General features: G+C 40.6%; 1 protein-coding gene across 1 annotated transcript; it reads right to left on the bottom strand.

Moving 5' to 3' along the window:
* Positions 1-842: 842 nt before the first annotated feature.
* On the bottom strand, positions 843-21,433 carry LOC130911247 (5'-3' exonuclease PLD3-like). Its single transcript, XM_057829094.1, has 12 exons — positions 21,269-21,433; positions 20,412-20,488; positions 20,296-20,346; positions 20,074-20,219; positions 15,067-15,250; positions 14,880-15,000; positions 12,333-12,460; positions 12,026-12,223; positions 8,117-8,256; positions 1,635-1,800; positions 1,462-1,561; positions 843-1,384 (listed from the first exon to the last, which is right to left on the bottom strand). Exons 2-12 carry the CDS (start codon positions 20,436-20,438, stop codon positions 1,197-1,199), a joined length of 1,449 nt encoding a protein of 482 aa, XP_057685077.1. The 5' UTR covers positions 20,439-20,488; positions 21,269-21,433; the 3' UTR covers positions 843-1,196.
* Between the last annotated feature and the right edge of the window lie 1,588 nt (positions 21,434-23,021).

Genomic DNA, 23,021 nt, shown 5'->3' with positions numbered 1-23,021 from the left:
CCTTTACACAGATCAGTCGTCCTGGTCCCTTTGCAGAAAAACAGCCCCAAAGCATGATGTTTCCACCCCCATGTTTCACAGTGGGTATGGTGCAATTCAGTAGTCTTTCTCCTCCAAACACGAGAACCTGTGTTTCTACCAAAAAGTTCTATTTTGGTTTCATCTGACCATAACACATTCTCCCAGTCCTCTTCTAGATCATTCAAATGCTCTCTAGCGAACCGCAGACGGGCCTGGACGTGTACCCTTTCTTCAGCAGGGGGACACGTCTGACAGTGCAGGATTTGAGTCCCTGGCGGCGCATTGTGTTACTGATCGTAGCTTTTGTTATTGCCAGCTCTCTGTAGGTCATTCACTAGGTCCCCCCGTGTGGTTCTGGGATTTTTGCTCACCGTTCTTGTTATCGTTTTGACGCCAACGTCAAAGTTCCTCAACGGTGAGGAGGCAGTTGAAAGTCCGTGTAGCCCAACAACAGCCCCAAAACATCACTGCTCTAGAGGAGATCTGCATGGAGGAACAGGCCAAAATACCAGCAACAGTGTGTGAAAATCTTGTGAATAGTTACAGAAAACGTTTGGCGTCTGTTATTGCCAACAAAGGGTACATAACAAAGTATTGAGGTGAACTTTTGGTATTGACCAAATACTTATTTTCCACCATGATTTGCAAATAAATTCTTTATAAATCAAAAAATGTAATTTTCTGGGTTTTTTTCCCCCCACATTCGGTCTCATGGTTGAGGTTTACCCATGTTGACAATTACAGGCCTCTGTAATATTTTCAAGTGGGAGAACTTGCACAATTAGTGGTTGACTAAATACTTATTTGCCCCACTGCATTTGAGTAAATTCCATCTAACGGTATAAAATCGTAAATCAAAGTAACAATCATGTCTTTATGATCCTAATTGTGTCATTGTCGTACCTTGATTGTATCCTACCCACAGAATCATCTGGTGATACATAAAGAAACATCAGTTTTTTTAAAATTAATTTTGAATGTGATTTCCTTTATTTACACCTACAGCAGACCCCTTAAAACAAAACAAAAAATCACCTCGATTTTGTCCCTGAGATGAGCTATAATGGAGGATGTCATGATGTTATTCTTTAAAATGTTCTAAAAAGGCGCAGCTTTTCCTAATGTTGTGTCATGTTCCGCCACCTCGGCAGCAGCAAAAGTTGGAAGCATGTGGCCTAACACATGTCTTTGATAACGCTGTGCTGCATGAGAGGGGAGCTGTAGATGGAGTTCCAATCTCTCTCAAATACATCCCTCAGCTGTGATTGGACGCTGGGCTGCAGGGACGAGGATGCCGTCTGGTTGACCACCAGGGCAGAGCCAGCCGTGTTCACAAAGTAGTCTCCGGACCAGTTGGATGTACCTGACGGTAAAAATAAAACAATTTTGTTTTGAGGGAAAAACTGAAAAACAGATTTCGACACCACAAGAACTTCTTACCAATGTAGGCAACCTGGTCAGTCACCATGTACTTGTTGTGGTTGACCCTGGCGAAGGGGATCTTCTTCTGCTCGGCGTTGGCCGGAACCACGAAGAGTCGCTAAGGTGACGCGGTTGTATTTAGCTTGTGATAAACATAGCGGCTATTCACTGCAAACATGATGGTTACTCACCACCTGGATGTCCAGCTTGCTCTTTGGCTCGTAGAGCGCATCGAGCGATTTGAGGAAGGAGAACATGGCTGGCGACGTGTTGGACCAGCAACTGATCAACAAGCGCACCTTCACTCGTTTCTCGTAGGCTACGCGACGTAGCTGGGTGTCGATTTCTCCCCAGTACCTACGGGGGGCGCCACATGTAGCCGTTCACTTTTGGGTACAAATTTAGTAAAGGAGAACTACGTTGATTGTCACATGGGTTGGTTGCTACACTTGCCACCAGAGGGTAATGTTGTGCAATATCAGTAATGAAATGATCAGAATTGCGCCAATAAAACAAATCTACATTCCCTTTACAGTAGTGTCACATCACGTTGCGTTAAGATGCAATTACAGTGGTACCTCTACATACGAAGTTAATTCGTTCCAGGACCTTGTTTGTAAGTCGAAATGGTCGTAGGTCGAGCAGGATTTTCCCATAAGAATACATTATAATTCCATTAGTACGTTCCACAGCCCAAAAACCTACACTAAATCCTTAATAAATATTGCTGTTACTGGTAGGGTTGTTCCAATCATGTTTTTTTTGCTCCCGATTGTTTTAGTTTGAGTATCTGCCGATCCTGATATTTCCCGATCCGATTGCTTTTTTTTTGCTCCCGATTCAATTCCAATCATTCCCGATAATTTTTCCCGATCATATACATTTTGGCAATGCATTAAGAAAAAAATGAATAAACTCGGGCGAATATATACATTCAACATACAGTACATAAGTACTGTATTTGTTTATTAAGACAATAAATCCTCAAGATGGCGTTTACATTATTAACATTCTTTCTGTGAGAGGGATCCACGGATAGAAAGACGTGTGACTTTGTATATTGTGACTAAATATTGCCATCTAGTGTATTTGTTGAGCTTTCAGTAAATGATACTGCAGCCATGCCCCAATGCATGATGGGAAGTGGAACCATGACTGTGCGTCATGCTACCAATGGATATATCTTCTCTGCTATGGGAAATAACAAAGTGTTAAGACAAAGATCAATTGCCACCTTGCTTCCCCACATTGCTTCCCATGATATTTCTAATCTAAGGGAGAGGGATTGCAAGGCTTTAGCCAATTGAAGAAAGGCTCCAAAGGCTGCCAAAATTCACTCTACTCATTTAGCGCTGCCTTTTATCTCTCTAGGTAAAACAGCGTCATTACAGATTGAGCGCGACAATGAGTGAGAGGGTCGTGCAGCGCATACATTAATTGCATTAATTATTTTAACGTGACACATTTTTTTAATCAATTAATTGCCACCGTTATTGGGATATTTTTGATAACCCTACCTTAAGCCTAAACTAAAGACTCTGGATGAGTGTAACATATTATGTCTGTAACATCAAATACAATTAGAAAACGATTTAATAAAAAAAAAAAAAATATATATATATATATATATATATACACATATATTAAAAAAAGGCCGATATTTTTTGCCGATTCCGATACTTCGAAAATGATGTGATCGGACCCGATCGATTGGCATCCTCTAGCTGTTACTATTGCATATAGTAGAGGTCATGGAACCGCGGACCTCGGTCCGGTTCCCGACCCCCAAGCCATCTGGAACGGATCTCAAGCTGTCTGGACTAACACCCGTCGAACAACAAAAATCATTTTTTTCTGCGGGTTTGCAGAGCGGAGATGGGCAACAAACAAAAACCTTAGCGGTGACGCGTGTGAGCCAGCCAATGGGAGTGAAGCATTTGAAAGTTATTTTTAGTAGGGGTGCACGATATCCATTTTTTGAAACCGATAAATTCCTGTTCCTCAAAGCCGATACCAATACAATAACCGATAATTATATATATAATTTTAAAATGAAAATATTCATCTGAATTTTTTAACACCTGTAGGTCAAAAATACTAGTGGTGGATTTGAATATTGTGCTTTGTCAGCAGATAAAACGTGCAACAGGAAAGGAGACTTTTGTGGTCTTGGTCCATGAAACAACTTTCTTAACCTGGCAATTATAGGACAGCAAAGCTATCAATAACCACGAGGCCTCTCAAGAACTTGTAAAAATAACACTGTAAAATGCAAACATTTGCTAATTGCCATAGTAAAGTTTATCACTTAGTGATGGAAAAATACGGCCTCTAGAACAGTAAAAAAACTTTACATACTGGCAAAACAGGAGTGGAAACAAACACACACATCCCAATCCACCGACACCGTGCCAAAATTAATATTAATAGGCCCGATAATATATGTTGTTATTGGATTTATTGGGATGACGTCATAATTCTAAATATCGGACCCAAAAACTGAGCCAAATGAAGTTGGAGGAAGAGGCGAAAAGGTACGGCAAATGGCGTGCTCAAAACTACGCAAGATTGATCCAGAAAACAGAGTGTTTAAGGAGGAGTAGACCAACACATTTTTGTTCATTTTACCTGGCGGCACCACAAGACCGCAATGCTCATCTGTTCAGAGATGGTGTTCTGCCCAAATCTGTTACATCGGCGAAACGTCCTACATTAGTCGAATTTGACACCCAAAGTACTACCGTGCTCGCTAAATTTGTTTTGTTTGGATGCGTACAGGCAGAACGTACTAAAAAATGCCTTAAGAAAATATTTAAATGCAGTTATACCAAATAAGGACGGTTTAAATACGCTATGTGACTAATGTGGTCAACTGCTTCAAAGCCAACACAAAAAACCACAATGGTTAAAAGTATGAGAGGGTAATACATGCAAACAGTATTTTTCAGGCAATGAAAAGGTTCTAAAAAACTAAATAAATACAAAAATAGTGAGTACTCGCCGCTTCAAACCGATGTGCGCATGCATGTGGATGCTTGCGCAAGCACGCTGAGCGTTGTGTAGACGTTTCGCCGTGTAGAAAGGAACGACCGAACAATGGAAGCGCTTGTAAAAAGCAGCCATTTGAAAAGGCACTATGAAACGAAGCACGCAGCTTTTTCGCAAAGTTTCCCTATGAACTCTGCCATCTGTTCTCAAAAAATAGCGGAATTAAGGGCTCAATATGATCGCTTTATTATTTATTACTAACTAATTATTATTAAATATCATTTATTACTTACGATACATTTGTTTTTTATATTTTATTTACATTTTTGAATGATGCAATTATCAGCATGGCCACGTAAAGATACGTTTGTATTTTTTGGAAAAAAAGACGCATTAAAAATATTTCCGGACCCGAGATTGTTGTAATTTTTTAATTTCAGACCCAGAGGATTTTTAACTCATGACCCCTGGCATATAGCAATTACAAAGAGCAAAACAAATAAATTATGAATAAAAATCGTAAAAATAATATAATAGTAGTAATAATAATAATAAATAAAAATACCTGTAATAACGTAATGAATCGGGTTCTAACGTGGAGGACAATTTTTGTGACGTGAGTGATGGTGAGATAAGAGTGCGGTTCTATTTTACTCCCTATTTTAATGTTTTGATGCTGGCGTTGATGTTGATGGAATAAATGTTTAGAAACCTGACGAAGCAGGTGATTTCTTTGGCGATGTTATCACAATAATAATTGCCACCTTAACTTATAAAGGGTGGCGAATGGAAGAGGACCGTCTACGGCTGGCGGAAAACACTCAGGTGACTTGAAGTTCCGCTCTGAGACCCCCAATTTGGCCAAATTTCAAAATTGTCCGATATGCATGTGTGATACATAATTGGACAGCTTAAAATCTACATTTTCTTGTTTCGATCCCAAAACTCCATGTAGCAAGTATCACTGAGTGTCAAGACACAGCTGTGAATGGCCACAGCTGGATTTTTGGGGGATTTTATGGGTGAAACATGGTAATATAACAAGGGTTGCGATGCAGAAATCGCAGACATCGAGGAGTGGTCGAGATTTTAATTTTCATATATTTACCCTTTTAAACTTTTTTTTTCTTTGTTTGAATCTATTATTTATCATATAAAATATCTGAGAAAATGCGAGTCACCCAAAAAAAAAAATACAATTAAGCGATAGTTATGAGGTAGATATCCGTGACTTTTTTACAGATGCCATTTTTTTCATTGACATAATTTGTTTAAAAGTTTAAAATGAGAGAATACTTTTTTAAAGTTGTTTTTTTTTTTTAACTAAATATGAGACATCAATTAATGATTCTAAACCAAAACCGACAGTCATTTTGAATAATAAATATAATTACCTTCGTTTTACGTCTGGGTTGAAACAAAAGCGGTTGCGCAACATCTGTAAACGGGGGTTTTCTGGGTAAAACGGACAAATTAAAAATAGTTCAGGGGCTTAATGCGCCGTGAATCTGCTATGGCAGCATATAGACATATTGTTCTATCAAACACAACAGTTCTTTTGGCTTAAAATACAGCAGTTTCTTTTAAAGAGGAGATCAAGAGCAGAAACTGCCTTTTCAGTCTTGTCTGTGTTTTCCGCCGGCTGTATTGTTAAGCGAGCCATATCACGGAAGTGCACCTCACGCTCATAATTTTCTATTTAATTTACACCGACATGCGGATACATCCACTCTCATTGCTGTCTTCACAGGCAATGCCACAAATCAAAGTAATCAAAGTCAAACAAAAATGACGTATTAATTAAGTCCCATCCATGCCATCTTGTGGCGAAAAGATATGTCAATAATAACACGGAATAGGAACATTATTTCCACATCAACTGAGGACACATCCATAAATACAAAACATTTCTCTCAACACCCACATTTGTTCTCATGTTGATGCCCTTTTTAACAAACAAATTAATGTTTACATTTCAAATTCCGAAAATAACACTGTCAAACGTTTTGTCATGATATCAGCTATCATGTCATCTGTTGGACAATACGTCAATGTTACTCTTCCCTGATCTCAGTATATCCAATAAAATGGTATTTTATGTCTACGTGCTTGCATCTCTGTCTATTAACAGGATTTTTGGCAAGAGCGATTGTCCCTGGTTGTCATCGTGTAGTTTTTGGAGTGTACTGATAATAATCAATGGTACCAAGTAGTTGTTCTAAATATAGGCATTCTTGTATGGTGGAAGCTTTGAATCTCATGACACTTTGTGTAATGACAATAAAGGCCTTCTATTCTAATCTATTCTATATCTATCTTCATGTGAATGCAGGGGTCGCGTTAACTGAATATTTTCTGTTGTTGACCGGTTTTTTAAAACGGTGACGGAAAAAACTGAAGTCCGTCCGTCATTTTGACAGGTTGCAATTCACACCCCAGACCACAGGGTGGCGAGTGAGCATATTAATTAGCTATTGTCTCTCTTAATTCATGACGTCGTTGGCTATTCAGTCAGAATATTGTAGCGTCACCGGGGTCTGGCGGCGGCACCGTGATTGACACATCAACGCGAGGTTCTTATTGGCGCACCCGGTGTGCCAGCGCGTCATCCAATTGGTGGACTAGATTGCCGCCTGTGTATAGACCCCAATCACATGACGTCACAACTCCGCCCTCTGACTGGAGCCGCCATATTGTCCGTCAGCTCCTCGTGTTTACACATTACCGCTACGTACATGCCTCCTATTACGGCGTGTTTTTCTGCTCATTAACATTAATAATCAAAATGGTGAAGGCGTGTGTGGCGGTTGGTTGCAGTAACAGAGAAGATAGACGGAGAGACTTGAAGTTCTACCGTATTTTGAGAGCCCTGGAGAGGAGAGCGAGATGGACTGCTGTAATTCGACAAGAAATCTGGGCACCAAACGATCACCACAGACTATGTAGTCATTTTATATCTGGTAAGATGCATTTAATATATATTTAGAAGATTTTGGGCTGACAACCACAATTAAGATCATTGTGCGACGTTGGTGATTGGGTCTATATAGTTGCCTCTTTTTCTTTGGGGGTGGAGTTGTTGGCGGTAAGCAGAGTAAAAAGAGGGAGAAAAATACGACTTCCTTGTCTTATTTTTCGCCGCCAAGCAAGCGTTACAATATTAATTAAAAAAAATGAATGAAAACTAAATACTATTGAATATGTCATTATTATCATTTTAAAAAGTGACGGGTAAAAATAGATTATGACCGGATTTTTATGACCCTGTCAGTCAAAATGACAGACAACGAAAATGTCTAGCGCAACCTCTGTGTCAATGGTAACAGTAAGCATCAACTTTTTCCTTTTTTTTTCCACCACCCCCACTAACATTGTTCGAACCCATGTTGATTTCTCTCACAAGAAAATATACCATGCGCCCGTCTTGCGGGAAAGCAAAGAAACTACGGTGCTGTCATAGATCGTCGTATTAAGAGCATGTCGTCGGATGTAAAAACAAACAGCGAGTCAAATTTTACGTCGGATGTCGTGTGTCGAAGCGATCGTACGCCGAGGTACCACTGTACTTTTTTTTAAGTGCGAGTTTCAAAATTTAAATGACTATTCTAACAACGTCCGGATGGGAATGAAACTATGAGTAAAAATTAAGACAACCAGCCCCGTTTTCCCGTAAATGTAACATTACTTTTTGGAATTCGAAAACTCCAAGGTGGGCAAGTAGTTCATGACGGCAATGTAGATGAAACTCTGGGCGTCCTCCATCACACTCAGGATGGAATCCAGGTCCGAGGTTCTGCCAGCGGCGCAGAAAGATGGAGGAGAACTCTGACAAAAAAAATAATACCATAAGACCCAAATTTATAGTTAAAGTGCCAATGAAAGCAAAAAGCATGTTTATTTCATGCTCCTGATTGAAATGGACCGCTTGGATGTGATCTATATATTTATTCAATTTTTTCATTCCCACGCCATGAAAATTAGTGACTTCCTGGATTTACGAAGAATGTGAATGTGATGTCAGCAGGGTAAACATCTTCAGTATACAGCTAACTCCAGTATGCAGAACGACTACGGATTAAGCTGATTTTGCGCATTATTTCATTTAATTTTAGCATCACGCCAGCCCAGTCTGCTGCAGGCTTTGGTTGCTGCACCAAGGAGAGGCGTGTGAGCCGTTTTGAGTTTCAAAAAGTACCAGTCACTGCGGATAATGGCCAAACCAAGTCCGACAACTGTGGGACCATTGTGAGGGGAGTAAGCTACGTGTTATATTATGTCAAATACTGAGATCATGGCACACGCTTTAATAAGGAGGTGGCTTGCATTTTGTGGGTGAACTGAAAATACTCCCTGGCCACCGAGAAGGCCAAAAGCCGATGACCGGCAGCTTGTCCCACACCGTGGTTGCTGGCCGATAAAGGCGTGTCCGCCAAGAATGCGCTTTTTTTCACTTGAACACGAGCAGCACCCCACTCCGACGACAGCCGTTTTGACTGGCCGATCTAGCCTGCCCGGTCATACTTGCATGCCCGCCGAGAATGCGCTTTTCTCGGCCTGGCCACGAGCAGCACCCCACTCCGACAACAGCCGTTTTGTCCACCAAGAATGAGCTATTTTCGGCTTTCGTTCCCGGGGACGAGCACTGCCGTGGCCGCAAAAGAATGACGCTCTTTCCTCCGTCTCCGAAGCCGGGAAATGACAAAAGTCGGACCAACTCCGGTGGCATTTGCCAGTTTTGACCATTATGCAGTAATTTTGCCCTGTCGAACTTTATATATGCATTTTTAATATTTAATATTCCATTTAGCGAAAGACTGCTAACTGTGATGACCATCATTTCTTGATTCAGCTCAAACTGTGTGCAGACGCACTCCTCCGAGCTCCCATCTGAAACCACACTTCGATTAAAACTGGATGAACAGATTGAGGAGTGCCATGATGACCCAAATGAGTAGCTTGATCTGGACCACAACTTCTACAATAGCTGGATAACTGTAAACACTACACAGCGGACCAGTATAACAACTCCGTGGATGTGGACGGTAGGCTGAAACTTATCAACGGCAGGAGTCTCTACAAGAATTTTGAACACATTAAGGATTATCTACTCAGACCACTAATCTTGTGCAAGAGACTGCTGTGTCAACAACCGCAATCGAGCTGCTTGACTGGACGCTGAGTAAACCCAGATTGTTGATAGTGTTATTGTACAGTTTGTGGCCATATGATGTATGTAACTGTACCATGTCTGATTGTGTGTCTTTAGCTGTATGGAGGATGGGAAACTGATAAGCATATGCTTCCTCCCGTCTGCCTTTGTCTTCTTCTTCGGTTCCTGATACCGATGATGATGACAACAAATATTTCATTCATTTTATACCATTTATTTAGCAATGTGGGGAAAATACTTAGATAAAAAGAATATCCTCTAAAAATATTGGAGTAGAGAGATTGAAACATTCATGATATTTTGCTGCTCTCTGTCGTATTTTCCTCGTCCTGAATCTTCCCCCCTCAATGGGCTGAATTCTAAATCAGATGAAATCGTGACCCTGCTGACGGCATCACCCAGCTGGGGACGCAAGATTGCTATAATGACAGGCAGGTCTAAATGGCAGATTAAAAGACCAATTTCTCATCATCTGCGCTTTGCTAAATTGTTGTACAGTGGGGCAAATAAGGATTTAGTCAACCACTAATCGTGCAAGTTTTCCCACTTGAAAATATTAGAGAGGCCTGTAATTGTCAACTACCCTCCCAGTCCTCTTCTGGATCATCCAAATGCTCTCTAGCGAACAGCAGACGGGCCTGGACGTGTACTTTCTTCAGCAGGGGGACACGTCTGGCAGTGCAGGATTTTGAGTCCCTGGCGGCGCATTGTATTACTGATAGTAGCCTTTGTTAATGTGGTCCTAGCTCTCTGCAGGTCATTCACGAGGTCCCTCCGTGTGGTTCTGGGATTTTTGCTCACCGTTCTTATCATTTTGACACCACGGGGTGAGATCTTGCATGGAGCCCCAGATGGAGGGAGATTATCAGTGGTCTTGTATGTCTTCCATTTTCTAATAATTGCTCCCACAGTTGATTTCTTTACACCAAGTGTTTAACCTATTGCAGATTCAGTCTTCCCAGTAGTGATGTGTCGGTCGCGAACGAGCCGGTACAAAGAGCCGGCTCTTTGAAGTGAACGAAGATAGCCGGCACAACACCGGCACCCTCCCTCGAGAGCCGGCTCTTTACCCCCCCCCCTCTCTCGCGCTCGCTTTCTCACGTGTCTGAAGCGAGGTGTGGCAGTGGCTCAGGTGAGGGAGTGCCGTGCGCAGAGTGCGAGAAAGGAAGAGAAAGGGGAGGGGCCAGGGGCTTGGTAGTACTGCACGCCACGCCACGCCACGGAATGCACGCCACACTGAGCACTGTCCGTCGCGCAGCTGCAAGTGCACAGCCACAGACACACAGGAGGAGGAGGAGGAGGAAAAGACGACACCCGAACGCGGTTTGTAGGCCTTCAAGATGAGCCGAAAACGCAGTAACATTTGGAGACATTTAAATTGGTTAAAGTCAGATGACAATAGGGCAGAATGCCGTGTCTGCAAATTTAACCCCCTTATAGCCTAATGTAACACATTTGATACTTAGAATTTCAATATTTTGAAATTTGATTTTTTTTTTTTTTTTTAAATGATTGATGCAAGTCAACACATGCATCTGCAGGTTCCATGAGAAAAAAAAAATCTGGATTTAGCTAAAAGACGGGACAAATAATCACTGAGAGAAGGAGCCGGATCAGCCTGTCAAAGTTGAAGTATTTCGTGAAGTATTTTGATGTTCAATAAAATAAGTAAAAACCCTTTTCTTTGCTTGATCATTGTTGCTATTTGCAGTCAGTAGAGTGCAATATTTAGTTCACAAAGTCATTTATCAAAATATATGCTAAATTTGTCATAAATATTTAAAAGAAAAGCTAAAGTTGAAAGAGCCGTTTGAGAGCCAAAAAGAGCCGGCTCTTTTGACTGAGCCGATCCAAATGAACCGGGTCACCGAAAAGAGCCGAAAATCCCATCACTACTTCCCAGCCTGGTGCAGGTCTACAATTTTGTCTCTGGTGTCCTTCGACAGCTCTGTGGTCTTGGCCATAGTGGAGTTTGGAGTGTGACTGACTGAGATTTTGGACAGGTGTCTTTTATACCGATAATGAGTTAAAACAGGTGCCATTAATACAAGTAATGAGTGCAGCCTCGTCAGACCTCGTTAGAAGAAGTTAGACCTCTTTGACAGCCATAAATCTTGTTTGTAGGTGACCAAATACTTATTTTCCACTCTAATTTGGAGATAAATTCTTTAAAAATCAAACAATGTGATTTCCCCCCTCCCACATTCTGTCTCTCATGGTTGAGGTTTACCCATGTTGATAATTACAGGGCTCTCTAATCTTTTCAAGTAGGAGAACTTGCACAATTGGTGGTTGACTAAATACTTATTTGCCCCACTGTATATAGTCAAATAGTCTCAAAATATGATTATAATTCACATAATAATGCTATTTAAGATTTTTTTTATGCGGTCACAGGCACTTTAAGTTAGTGTTGAGACTCACCGTCAAGTAGACGCTGGACGGCGTACTGTTGAGCATCAGCTGTAGCGGCGTTTCCTTGTTGTAGTCGGTAGAGAAGTTGGAAGGCCAAGGCGCCGGGATAGACTGGCTCTCTCCCAAAAACCAGTAGGCCTCGAAGATCTTACCCAGATCTGCTGCCAAGCAGCTGCAGTTGTACACAACTACCCCTAACTCCTTCACCTGATTATCATATGCCCAATCCATAATGTGAACTCATAATGGTGGCTTTTTATGCAATATTGACATCTAGTGGCGTTTTCTAGGTATAGCTGGACTTGAAACATCTTACCTGTGTGAGGGATCTCCAGTCCATGTTGGCGCTTCCTATGTAAATATGTTTCTTGTCCACGATCCAAAATTTTGTGTGCAGGACCCCTGAGGTCAAATCCTTCATATCAACCATCTGTATGGCAGCTCCTAACATAATGATATTTGTATTAAATTTTTAGATGAGTCACAACACTGGAGAAGGTCAGCAATTATTATTTTTTTTGCTTGTTTAAATGTTCATTTTACCCACCACAGTATTTTCCGGACTATAGACCCCACTCACATGACGTCACAATCACGCCTCCGTGCCATATTGTCTGTCAGCTTGTCGTGTTTATGCATTACCGCAACGTAAATTCCTCCTATTATGGCGTGTTTTTCTGCTCGTTAACATTAATAATCAAAATGGTGAAGGCGTGTGCGGCGGTCGGTTGCAGTAACAGAGAAGATAGACGGAGAGACCTGAAGTTCTACCGTATTCCGAGCGACCCGGAGAGGAGAGCGAGATGGACTGCTGCAATTGGACGAGAAAACTGGGCACCAAACGATCACCCCAGATTTTGTAGTAGTCATTTTATATCTGGTAAGATGCATTTAATATATATTTAGAGGGTTTTGGGCTGACAACCACAATTAAGATCATTGCGAGGCAAATCGCCGACAACATACAGTTTCAAATTCAAGATGTTTATTTCTTCCGCGTCATTATTTTTTGAATAATATTTAGCTGGTACCAAGTGAAAGAAGCTGGCTTCGTCTCCGGATCATCAGTTAAACAGGGGTGTCCAAACTTTTTGCAAAGGGGGCCAGATTTGGTGTGGTAAAAATGTGGGGGGCTACCTTGGCTGATTTACGTAGAACAATATATTTAAACAAATTTAAGCAGCCCTTCTGTGTGTCACATTTGCTTTATTATTATTTTTTTAATTCATAATTTCAACAATCTCGCCTTTGTGGCGTTCTCTTTTGACACTCGGGCTCTTGCGAAATACTGCTGCTGTGAAATTAAACTAGCTTCAAGTTGCTATAATTTCTCGCTAAGTATCTTCCCTGTAATGTTGTACAAGTCAGCGTGTCTTGTTTGGTAATATCGCGTCACATCGAACTCTTTGAAAACAGCGACTGTCTCTTTGCAAATGAGGCAGACACAGTTGTTGCGTATTTTATTGAAGAAATAGTCCAATATCCACCTATCCTTGAAGCGTCGGCCATCGCAGTCAACTATTTTTGTTATTGATTGTCGCCATTTTAGAAAATTGGAAGTAAAGGGTCACACGGGGTAATGTTGCTTAGAGTGCTGCTCTTAAAGTTTTTCAAAGTTTCGTGAGAACAGGCTGAGTTTCTGTGGACAAGACAGTTGTAGATATCAGGGTAGCAGATGTGAGGCAGATACGGCGAAGACAGCGGGTCGAAAAATATTGATTTAGGCATCAAATATGGATCTGGCGAATGGATAGACTGAAGCTTTTCCACATAACGCCTTTTATGCAATGCCTCCAATGAGTTTACAGCGTCTGAAAGCACCGGGGCTTCCATGAATTGCACTATAAATTGCACGACAAATTGAAACCATTGAGAATACAGATAAACAATGACGGACAATATGGCGGCCGGATACAGCGACACGTCATTGTGTGACGTTGGTGAATGGGGTCTATAGGTCGCTTTTTTTTTTTTTTTTTTAAATCATGGTTTGGCTGGGGCTGAAACTTATATAATGTTCACATATAAAATTTTACATTGTCTGAAATGTTATTTAACTTTGGTCGACCATGGAGTAAATTTTACACACTACCAGCCGCTAAAGGAAACTCTTGGCTTATGATTAAGAAGCACAAGTGATTTTAGAATTTATAAATAAATATGAAATAAGCCAGAACAGTAACGATTTGAAAGGATCGTTGATTTATTTTATTAAGTGTTATGTGCTTTTTCATGTCCCTTTAATCATTTATTAAGATATCAAGCTTATTTTTTTCCCAACCACTCAGGGGTAGATTTTTAAGCTACACAAGTATCTGGACAGTCTGAAATTGTCTCTGGAGCCAAAAGAAGGAAGATATGTGACTTGAGTGGTGAAAGGACGACTCACGAATGTCTTGGAGGCAAGCTGGACGAGAACTTGATCACTTGAAACTAGTAACCAAAGTCGGGAGCTAATATGGACAACGTGAAGTTACTACAGCTAAATTAAGCTAACGGGACTCTCGGCATGCGGACAGTTACCCCAAACTGTGAGTAAAAGGCTGTGTACATGCTACAAAAGTTGGGGGGAAAAAAAACCTCACCAAGCGGCTGTAATGTAGTTGCTAATCTAAAGGAACTTTATATTAGCTGCTAATCTAAGGGAACTTTACATTAGCATTAGCATAGCAGGAGTGAGCAACTGAGCTGTGAATGTGGTTTTGACATCAAGTCACCCTGTTCATTTCTTTTGAAGTAATAATAGTTACAGCATATAGCTCCTTGGTGAATGACGACATTTATTTGACGTCATGATGCATTTTTTGACTAGATCCCAATAAACAATGGAGTGACGTCTAGTCCAAAAAATGATGAAGGTTACCTGAAGCATTTAACCGTTTGAGGTCTTCATTCGGCTGACTCCCATGCTGCGGCGCGCTAACAGCAATGCGGACCGATAAGGAACCCGACAGCTCAGCTAGGTTCTTCAGAATGTTCTCGCCCTGTGCTCATGTGCAAAATATGTTAACTGACCGATGAATGGATGAGATCCGAATGGGTTTTCACACCTGATCTGCCGTGGGCTCGTGAGTGCTTGTGTCTTGGTTGGTGAGTGTCCAGTAGAAGGAGGCGATGTCAATGCTACTGCGGGCCTGGACCAGCAGTTGCAGCCACGCGTTGTAGATAGAACCGTGAGACGGGTCGCTGGAGTTGAACTGCAAGCCCTCGGGGATGCTTTCAACTAGGGAGATTCTGAACCAACAATAAAAAGATTACATGTTTGAGTGATTTTCAAATTGGTCTATTATATTCTTTGTATTAAATTGTTACATGTTTTGGTTTCAACGGACAACATTTAAAAAACAACAACAACTATTCGCTCAGTTTTCTTGAAAGCAGCATTTTTCTAATTCACTTCCTACATTTTTTGTAATACTGGTAGTCTTCGGTTCACGAACGAGTTCCGTTCCTGCGCTGGCGATGTAAACCAGATTTCCGCTGAAGTCGGAAGTAACCCTTTAAATAACTCAAAACACCCTCTAAATTAAAAAAAAAAAAAAAACTATCCAAAAACATGTATTATATGTCATTGCACTGTGCTAGCCAAGATGTCGGAGCTAAGTCCTAACTGGACAGCGAGCTAAGCTCCGAAATGACAATGTCAGACGTCCGTGTTGTTTGCTGACTTTATTCAGCTGCTCTTGACATCAACACTTATAGAATGAAACTAAAATATAACAGCAATTTATATTTCTGTTTACAAGTAGCTGCTGATACAGCCATAACAAACGATTAGCATTCTAAGTTAGCGTCTGCACATCATCAAAAACAATGACATAAACTACCCAAGAACTCGACCACGACTGAAAATGCACAATAAACAGTACAAAAGGTTTTATATTCAGCTGTCTCCTCCGGAGGCTTCACAGGCAACATATGTGTGCGCAGGCTGTCACCTCTTTACTCGGCTACTTACTCATGTGCGCGTGTGCCGTTACTGCCGTGTGCGGGGTGGGTGGGTGTGTAAATGCGCTCGCGTGCAGAAGTACAACTTGCTAATTTGTAACTGTAATTAGTTACAAATTACTTCTCCCAAAAAGTAATTAAGTTAGTAACTCCAGAAATTGCAGTTTCTAGTTAAGTTAGTAACTCAGTTAGCTGAATGTAAGAGTAATTAGTTACTTGGCCAAGTAACTGGTGTTACCTTTAATGTTTTTTTAATTCCCCCCCCCCCCCCCCCAAAAAAAAAAAAAAAAAAAAACCCAATAACCTTCGCTATGCTTGGAAGTCATTTAATGTTGTGAATCAGCCGTTAATGTTGTTAAAATTGCTTCCGTTATTGCATTAGTTCCTCTGTCTACTTTCGATATGTGATAAGTCTTACAACTGTTTCATCATTTAAAAATACACTCAAGTCAAGATTTTGCCGATTTAGGAGTATTTTAGAACAAAAGTTACTTAGCTTCGCTAGGAAGGTTCTCTACAACAGAGCCTTCCTGAGAAGTCTACTGCTTTAAGATGACGGCTGCTCACTAACGCCGGCGAGTCTTCATTTCGCATCTAGTTCTATATACATAATGTTCCTAACTTCGGTGAGTAAGCCTCAAGGGTTCGGTGAAGGTAAAGATACGCAGAGCCCTTCTTTGTACACTGACTAAATCTAGGCAATGTGGTGTTTTAGACTAGTTTTTGGAGGTTTGCCCTCAATTTACAGGCTTTATTCCATTTCTTTCAACTGCTAGCCCTCAATCTAATGGGAGGAAATATCAGTTTGCTCAGTGGAAGGCTGACTGGCACTTGATATGAGGAAGTATAACAGTCCTACAAATAGGGTGAACTACTTATATCATTTAAAAAAAAAAAATTACGTCATGAAAATAGTGTGTGACGCAAGGATGTGATAATAAAATAACCATGTGGACATGAAAACAAAAAAAGGAACAGTGTGAAATAAAATGAGTTTTATTTAATCAACCAGCATGACATCTTTAGCAAAAGGCAAAATTATTTGTAGTAAGTTTGAAATCTGGAAGACATTTGAACAGGATTCACTTAGATGGTAGCTCGCTAGGTTTTGAATTCTTAAGAAAATGGCTTTATTATGAAATTCCAAAGGGTTCTGTGAATCCATCTGTGAAACTCGTGGGGTTTGGTACCTTTAGCAAGGTAAAGAACCACTATTCTATATACATGTAATATCAACAGTAGCATCAAGTGGGTGTAGTTTGTAGGCTATCTCCTACATTCAGGTATTATTGGAGCCACCTAGCATCGCATTTGCAACAGCGTCACAACTCCCTTCCCGCCTCCCCACTCCCGCTCTGTTCTCTCATCTCCGTTAGACCGCGTCTCTCAGACTTTTCTTGCATCATTCAACCAACATAGTAATGCATAGTAACGCACGTCTTTACCTCCTCAGTAATGGGAATGAGAAAAGTAATTAATTAGATTACTAACTACTGAAAAAAAAAAAACCCATTAGTAACGCTGTTATCAACAACACCACCTGGAGACTACCTGTATTCTAACTTCGCAATTTTTGTAAAAGCAGCAATTTACAGTTGACCAATGAAATAATAATAAATAATGTTAAAACTCCCCATTTGTCATCATAGCGGAATGGTTTTATATCTTCGGACTTGCCACTGTTCTACAGTGGGGCAAATTAGTATTTAGTCAACCACTAATAAAAGAAAGAATACTGAATTGCATCCGAAGAACACAATACCCACTGTGAAGCACAGGGGTGGAAACATCATGCTTTGGGGCTGTTTTTCTGCAAAGGGACCAGGACGACTGATCTGTGTAAAGGAAAGAATGAATGGGGCCATGTATCGAGAGATTTTGAGTGAAAATCTCCTTCCATCAGCAAGGGCATTGAAGATGAGACGTGGCTGGGTCTTTCAGCATGACAATGTTCCCAAACACACAGCCAGGGCAACAAAGGAGTGGCTTCGTAAGAAGCATTTCAAGGTCCTGGAGTGGCCTAGCCAGTCTCCAGATCTCAACCCCATAGAAAATCTGTGGAGGGAGTTGAAAGTCCTTGTAGCCCAACGACAGCCCCAAAAGATCACTGCTCTAGAGGAAATCTGCATGGAGGAATGGGCCAAAATACCAGCAAAAGTGTGTGAAAAGCTTGCGAAGAGTTACAGAAATTGTTGGCCTCCGTTATTGCCAACAAAGGGTAAATAACAAAGTATTGGGATGAACTTTTGGTATTGACCAAATACTTATTTTCCACCATGATTTGCAAATAAATTCTTTAAAAATCAAACAATGTGATTTTCTGTTTTTTCCCCCACATTGTCTCTCATGGTTGAGGTTTACCCATGTTGACAATTACAGGCCTCTCTAGTATTTTCAAGTGGGAGAACTTGCACAATTAGTGGTTGACTAAATACTTATTTGCCCCACTGTATACTGCATTCTTACTGTGTTATTCAGGCTCCCCCCCAGGATTGATAAATCTAAATTTAAGACTTTTAAGACCTTTTTTAATGCCATGTTAACTGAAAATTAATACTTTTCTCGCACCCATTATTTAGATAATATTGAATCATATTAAAAAATAAAGCACTGAACATCAAATTTAACCTCAATTACTAAGTGTGTTTGACAAAAGAATGCACATTTATTGAAGATACAATTAAAACATTTAAATATAAGGTCTTTCATATTTTTTTCCCAGGATAAAATGGATTTTACACAATTATTGTAAAGCAACTTCAGAAATTACATTTGCAATACAACAGGTTTCCCTTTTAAGAGGACCTAGTCAAGGTGGTAGGTGGGTGATTGTCAAATGGCTACCTTAACTGTAAGGTGCTTGCAATTGGCAGTGAAAGTTTAAAAAACAGCCACTAAATGGCAGTAGTTTACCATTAATTACCACAAAATAAAAAAGCTACACATGACCATTTCCCTTGGTAATTGTTTTTTTACAAGAAGTATACAAAGCACATGTTAGTCCTTTGTTAGCTATTGAAGACATTTCTTTTAATCAGATAGAGAAAATCCATACTCTTATTTGATCAAGAAAAACATTTAAATATACCAGGAGGTGTTTTACTATCACCTACATTATAATTTGCCTATCACCATACCATGTTATTCAGATCAACGTTACCCCGCACTCGTTCCAATAATAGACAGTGTCAACCGTGTTGTGTATCTGAGCGTGATGGTGAATCTACGACTCCAGTTTATCCATGCTAAGGCTACTAGTACACCTGCCAATACCCCGTTGAACATGGCTAACTCTTGAGTTAAAACAGCGAAATTCACATTCATTCGAAAGGCAAACCGTGCAGAAATATATTGCATCTAACACACTTTAATTGGAGAAATTGGCAACTTACTTTGAAATGTTAAGCAGGTCCACTGCCTTCACATGACCCATAAACTGCGACCCAAAGTATCTGGATGCGTCTTGGTCGCCAATCCAATACCTCACATGCTGGTCCAACTGTTTGGACTTGGTTGTCTTGTTGAGGCTTTCGTCGAACATAACAACTAAGGCATCTGAGCAATTCCTTGCGTTAGCACACAGTACTGTGCGATTGCCTGCTGTTGTGATGTCGATGCTAATGATGCTAACGGCGCGCGCACGAGGTGCAGTGCATCGTAAAAATTCTACGCGTCATCTTCGTTATGGATTGAAAAAAAAAAAACATCGTCACAGATATAATTTAGGTTGCACTGAGATGTTCTTGAAAATTAAAACCACGGTGAAAAAATTCCAGACTTACGACAGCTAATTTAATACTTTTAATACCTTTAATACTGGAAAACTAAATTCAATGCTTTTTTAATACTTTTAATAACCCGCGGGTACCCTGTTATTGTATATTGGTTAAAAAAAAAAAAAGTGTGTGTGTGTGGTGGTGGGGGGGGGGCGCAATAATATCGCATTTCGCAATTTATGAGAGAATTTATCGCCAACTAAATTTTGTTATCGTGACAGGCCTAATGGTCAGTATTAAAACAAAGAAAATGCTCAATTCACATAAACATCTCCCTATAAATAGCAAAACCAGAGAATCTAAAAACAGATTATTTTAATTAGTCGTTCTTACTCGCAAGGGTCTAAACAGGACTCCTTCAAGGCTAGTCGTAAGTCTCCACTGTCGTTAGGAGTTGCGGACCCCAGCAAGTTGTAGAGTGCTGTTGTAGCAAGCAGAAACGAGGCAATGGAAGCCGCTACCACAAGACAACAGGAGATCTTCAAAAGGCCAAAAAAAGGTCATCATTGTGAGTTGACTTGAATCGGTGGCGTCATGTTATGTGAGATATTATACCTTCTGAGCTTTATCGTCCGAGTCGAAGCGCCTTTGCCCGTTGTCTGACAACTAGGGAACAACACACAAACATTATTAACTTTTCTACCTAGTGTACAAGAAGTAACCTGTGGTACCTTTTCATATGGGACTTCAATCTTCATGTTCACTAGGAAAGTCTACGTGCTTTGGTACCTCAGATGACTTCCAACCTCTTCATCATGAAACGTGACAGAAGTGTGTTGATGTCGTATATGATGCAACAACAAAGAATCACATGATCTATGCGTACGGACAAAGAGATGCTTCTAGGCCTCCATTCACTTTAGAAAACTCCACAGTTCAATGGCAATAAAAAGTTATTTAGAAAATAATGCTGTTTAGAAAAACAGGTATGCGTGTTAGTGGCCGACATGTTGAGAAAGCACGCATGTGTTCCCTTTTTTTTTTTTAGCTGACATCATCAGTAGACATAATCAAATGACTTGAAATGTGGAAAAAGGTGCAGATTAGTGCATATTTGACTTGTCATGTGACCATGTGTTGGGCAGCTTTCATTGCTACAATGGGGGATGTTAATTTCAACGCTAGCAGAAGTGATTTTTAATTTGTTGTCAGATTATTTAGCATTCAAAAATATGATACACAACTCAGGAGTTTTTACAGTAATATTTGCTAATGTTTTAACATTTTCTTTTCTTTCCTTTTTTTAAGCATTTCACCCGACTTTTAAGATTAAGTAGTGAAAAAAATGCCGTAAATCCTTCGAAAAACGCCTCAAAAATCACAATTTAGAGGTATTATTTCTTGCACATGGAATAGTGAAAATGCGATTGATTACCTTTTTTGTTGCAAAACAGTGAATCAAAAACTCAAACCAAGAACACTAAATGAAAATCTAAACCAATAATTTTTCTACATTAGGACTAGCTTATTCTGCTGAGCCAGCGCAAAGAAGTCGCCTTAAAAATAGATTAAAAAGAGTTCAACGCACCTGCGCTTAAGCTTTTCTTTTCAAAAAAGTCCTACACGGAAACGTTGTTGTCTCTTCATGTCCTAAAATGACAAGTAAATCCGCGTCCTCCCACGATTTCTTTCAAGAAAAACAAAAAACTAGGTCACAGCGAGCGACAAACTCACTTAAACTGTACACAGTAAGTGACAGTCATGTGATCTGATCTCGCCAATGAGTAACGGGATAGTACGTCATGTGACGCGCGGGATGTAGCTACTGAAGATTGCAGTGTAACTTTTAATAACCACCTCTAGATGTCGCCGTCGTCACGCTGACAATAGCACTAAAACAAGCAAGTCGGAAAAAGTGGATCCCAGGTAAATTTGTTTGTATCTGCCCAGGCTACTTTGACTTTCTCCCCATTTTTCTCCCAAAAAATGTCGACATACATACTACGTAATCCATTAGGATGGCGGAGGAAATGTAACAGTTCTTGTATGTGTACTCTTTGGCAGGAAAGCGTGACGACACCATTAGCAACTGTTAAAAAAAAAAGGCCAAATAAGTCTACGTTTACTACTCAAATGACCTTGGTGAGTACTTTATGTGTTTACTACAGGTATATTGTAAATGTATATGTGAATTGGTTACATGATAAATGAGTTTTAGCGAATATGGACGCCATGTATGAACAATTGGTGGTAGTTTATAGGCGCCATCTTGAAAGTACACCTTCTGGTACCGATCACTTCGATGTTCCCACCCCACACATTACGCTGTTCTGCATATTATCACATTAACCAAATTTGAAAAATAGATGACAAAGAACATATGTAACATGCTATAAAATGAAAATATTTAGATGACCTGTTGAATGCTGAACTTTTAAACTTGCTAAACATCTAGCATCATTAGCAAACAACAGTAACATACACTCACCGGCCACTTACCATTCTAGTAACGGGTTGGACCCCCTTTTGCCTTCAGAACTGCCTCAATTCTTCGTGGCATAGATTCAACAAGGTGCTGGAAGCATTCCTCAGAGAGTTTGGTCCATATTGACATGATGGCATCACACAGTTGGTGCAGATTTGTCGGCTGCACATCCATGATGGGAATCTCCCGTTCCACCACATCCCAAAGATGCTCTATTGGATTGAGATTTGGTGACTGTGGAGGCCATTTGAGTACAGTGAACTCATTGTCATGTTCAAGAAACCAGTCTGAGATGATTCCGGCTTTATGACATGGCGCATTATCCTGCTGAAAGTAGCCATCAGAGGTTGGGTACATTTTGGTCATAAAGGGATGGACATGGTCAGCAACAATGCTCAGGTAGGCTGTGGTGTTCCAACGATGCTCAGTTGGTACCAAGGGGCCCAAAGAGTGCCAAGAAAATATTCCCCACACCATTACACCACCACCAGCAGCCTGAACTGTTGATACAAGGCAGGATGGATCCAAGCTTTCATGTTGTTGACGCCAAATTCTGACCCTACCAGCCGAATGAAGAAGGAGATAGCGGTCGCATGTTGCGGAAGCCCGCCGTTATTTTGTTATTCTTTTTCTTTATTATTGTTGCCACAATAAAGTGGCTAAGCCAATACAGACGCCTGTCCTTCTACCCCGCATCCGGGGCATTACTATATTTTGGATCGGACTTTTCGGCGAAAGTGAGCGGTGGATGGCCGTCTTGGACGGAAAGGCAAGTTTGAATGAATTTGCGCCGAGTGGCAGAGTGTCGCCGAGCTAATGTGTCAACAGCGCATTCAATAGCAGAAAATGCAGAGCT

This window comes from Corythoichthys intestinalis, unplaced genomic scaffold, assembly GCF_030265065.1.
Source record: "Corythoichthys intestinalis isolate RoL2023-P3 unplaced genomic scaffold, ASM3026506v1 HiC_scaffold_23, whole genome shotgun sequence".
In the NCBI taxonomy this organism is placed as follows: domain Eukaryota; kingdom Metazoa; phylum Chordata; class Actinopteri; order Syngnathiformes; family Syngnathidae; genus Corythoichthys; species Corythoichthys intestinalis.
This window is presented reverse-complemented; position numbering and strand designations above follow the sequence as displayed.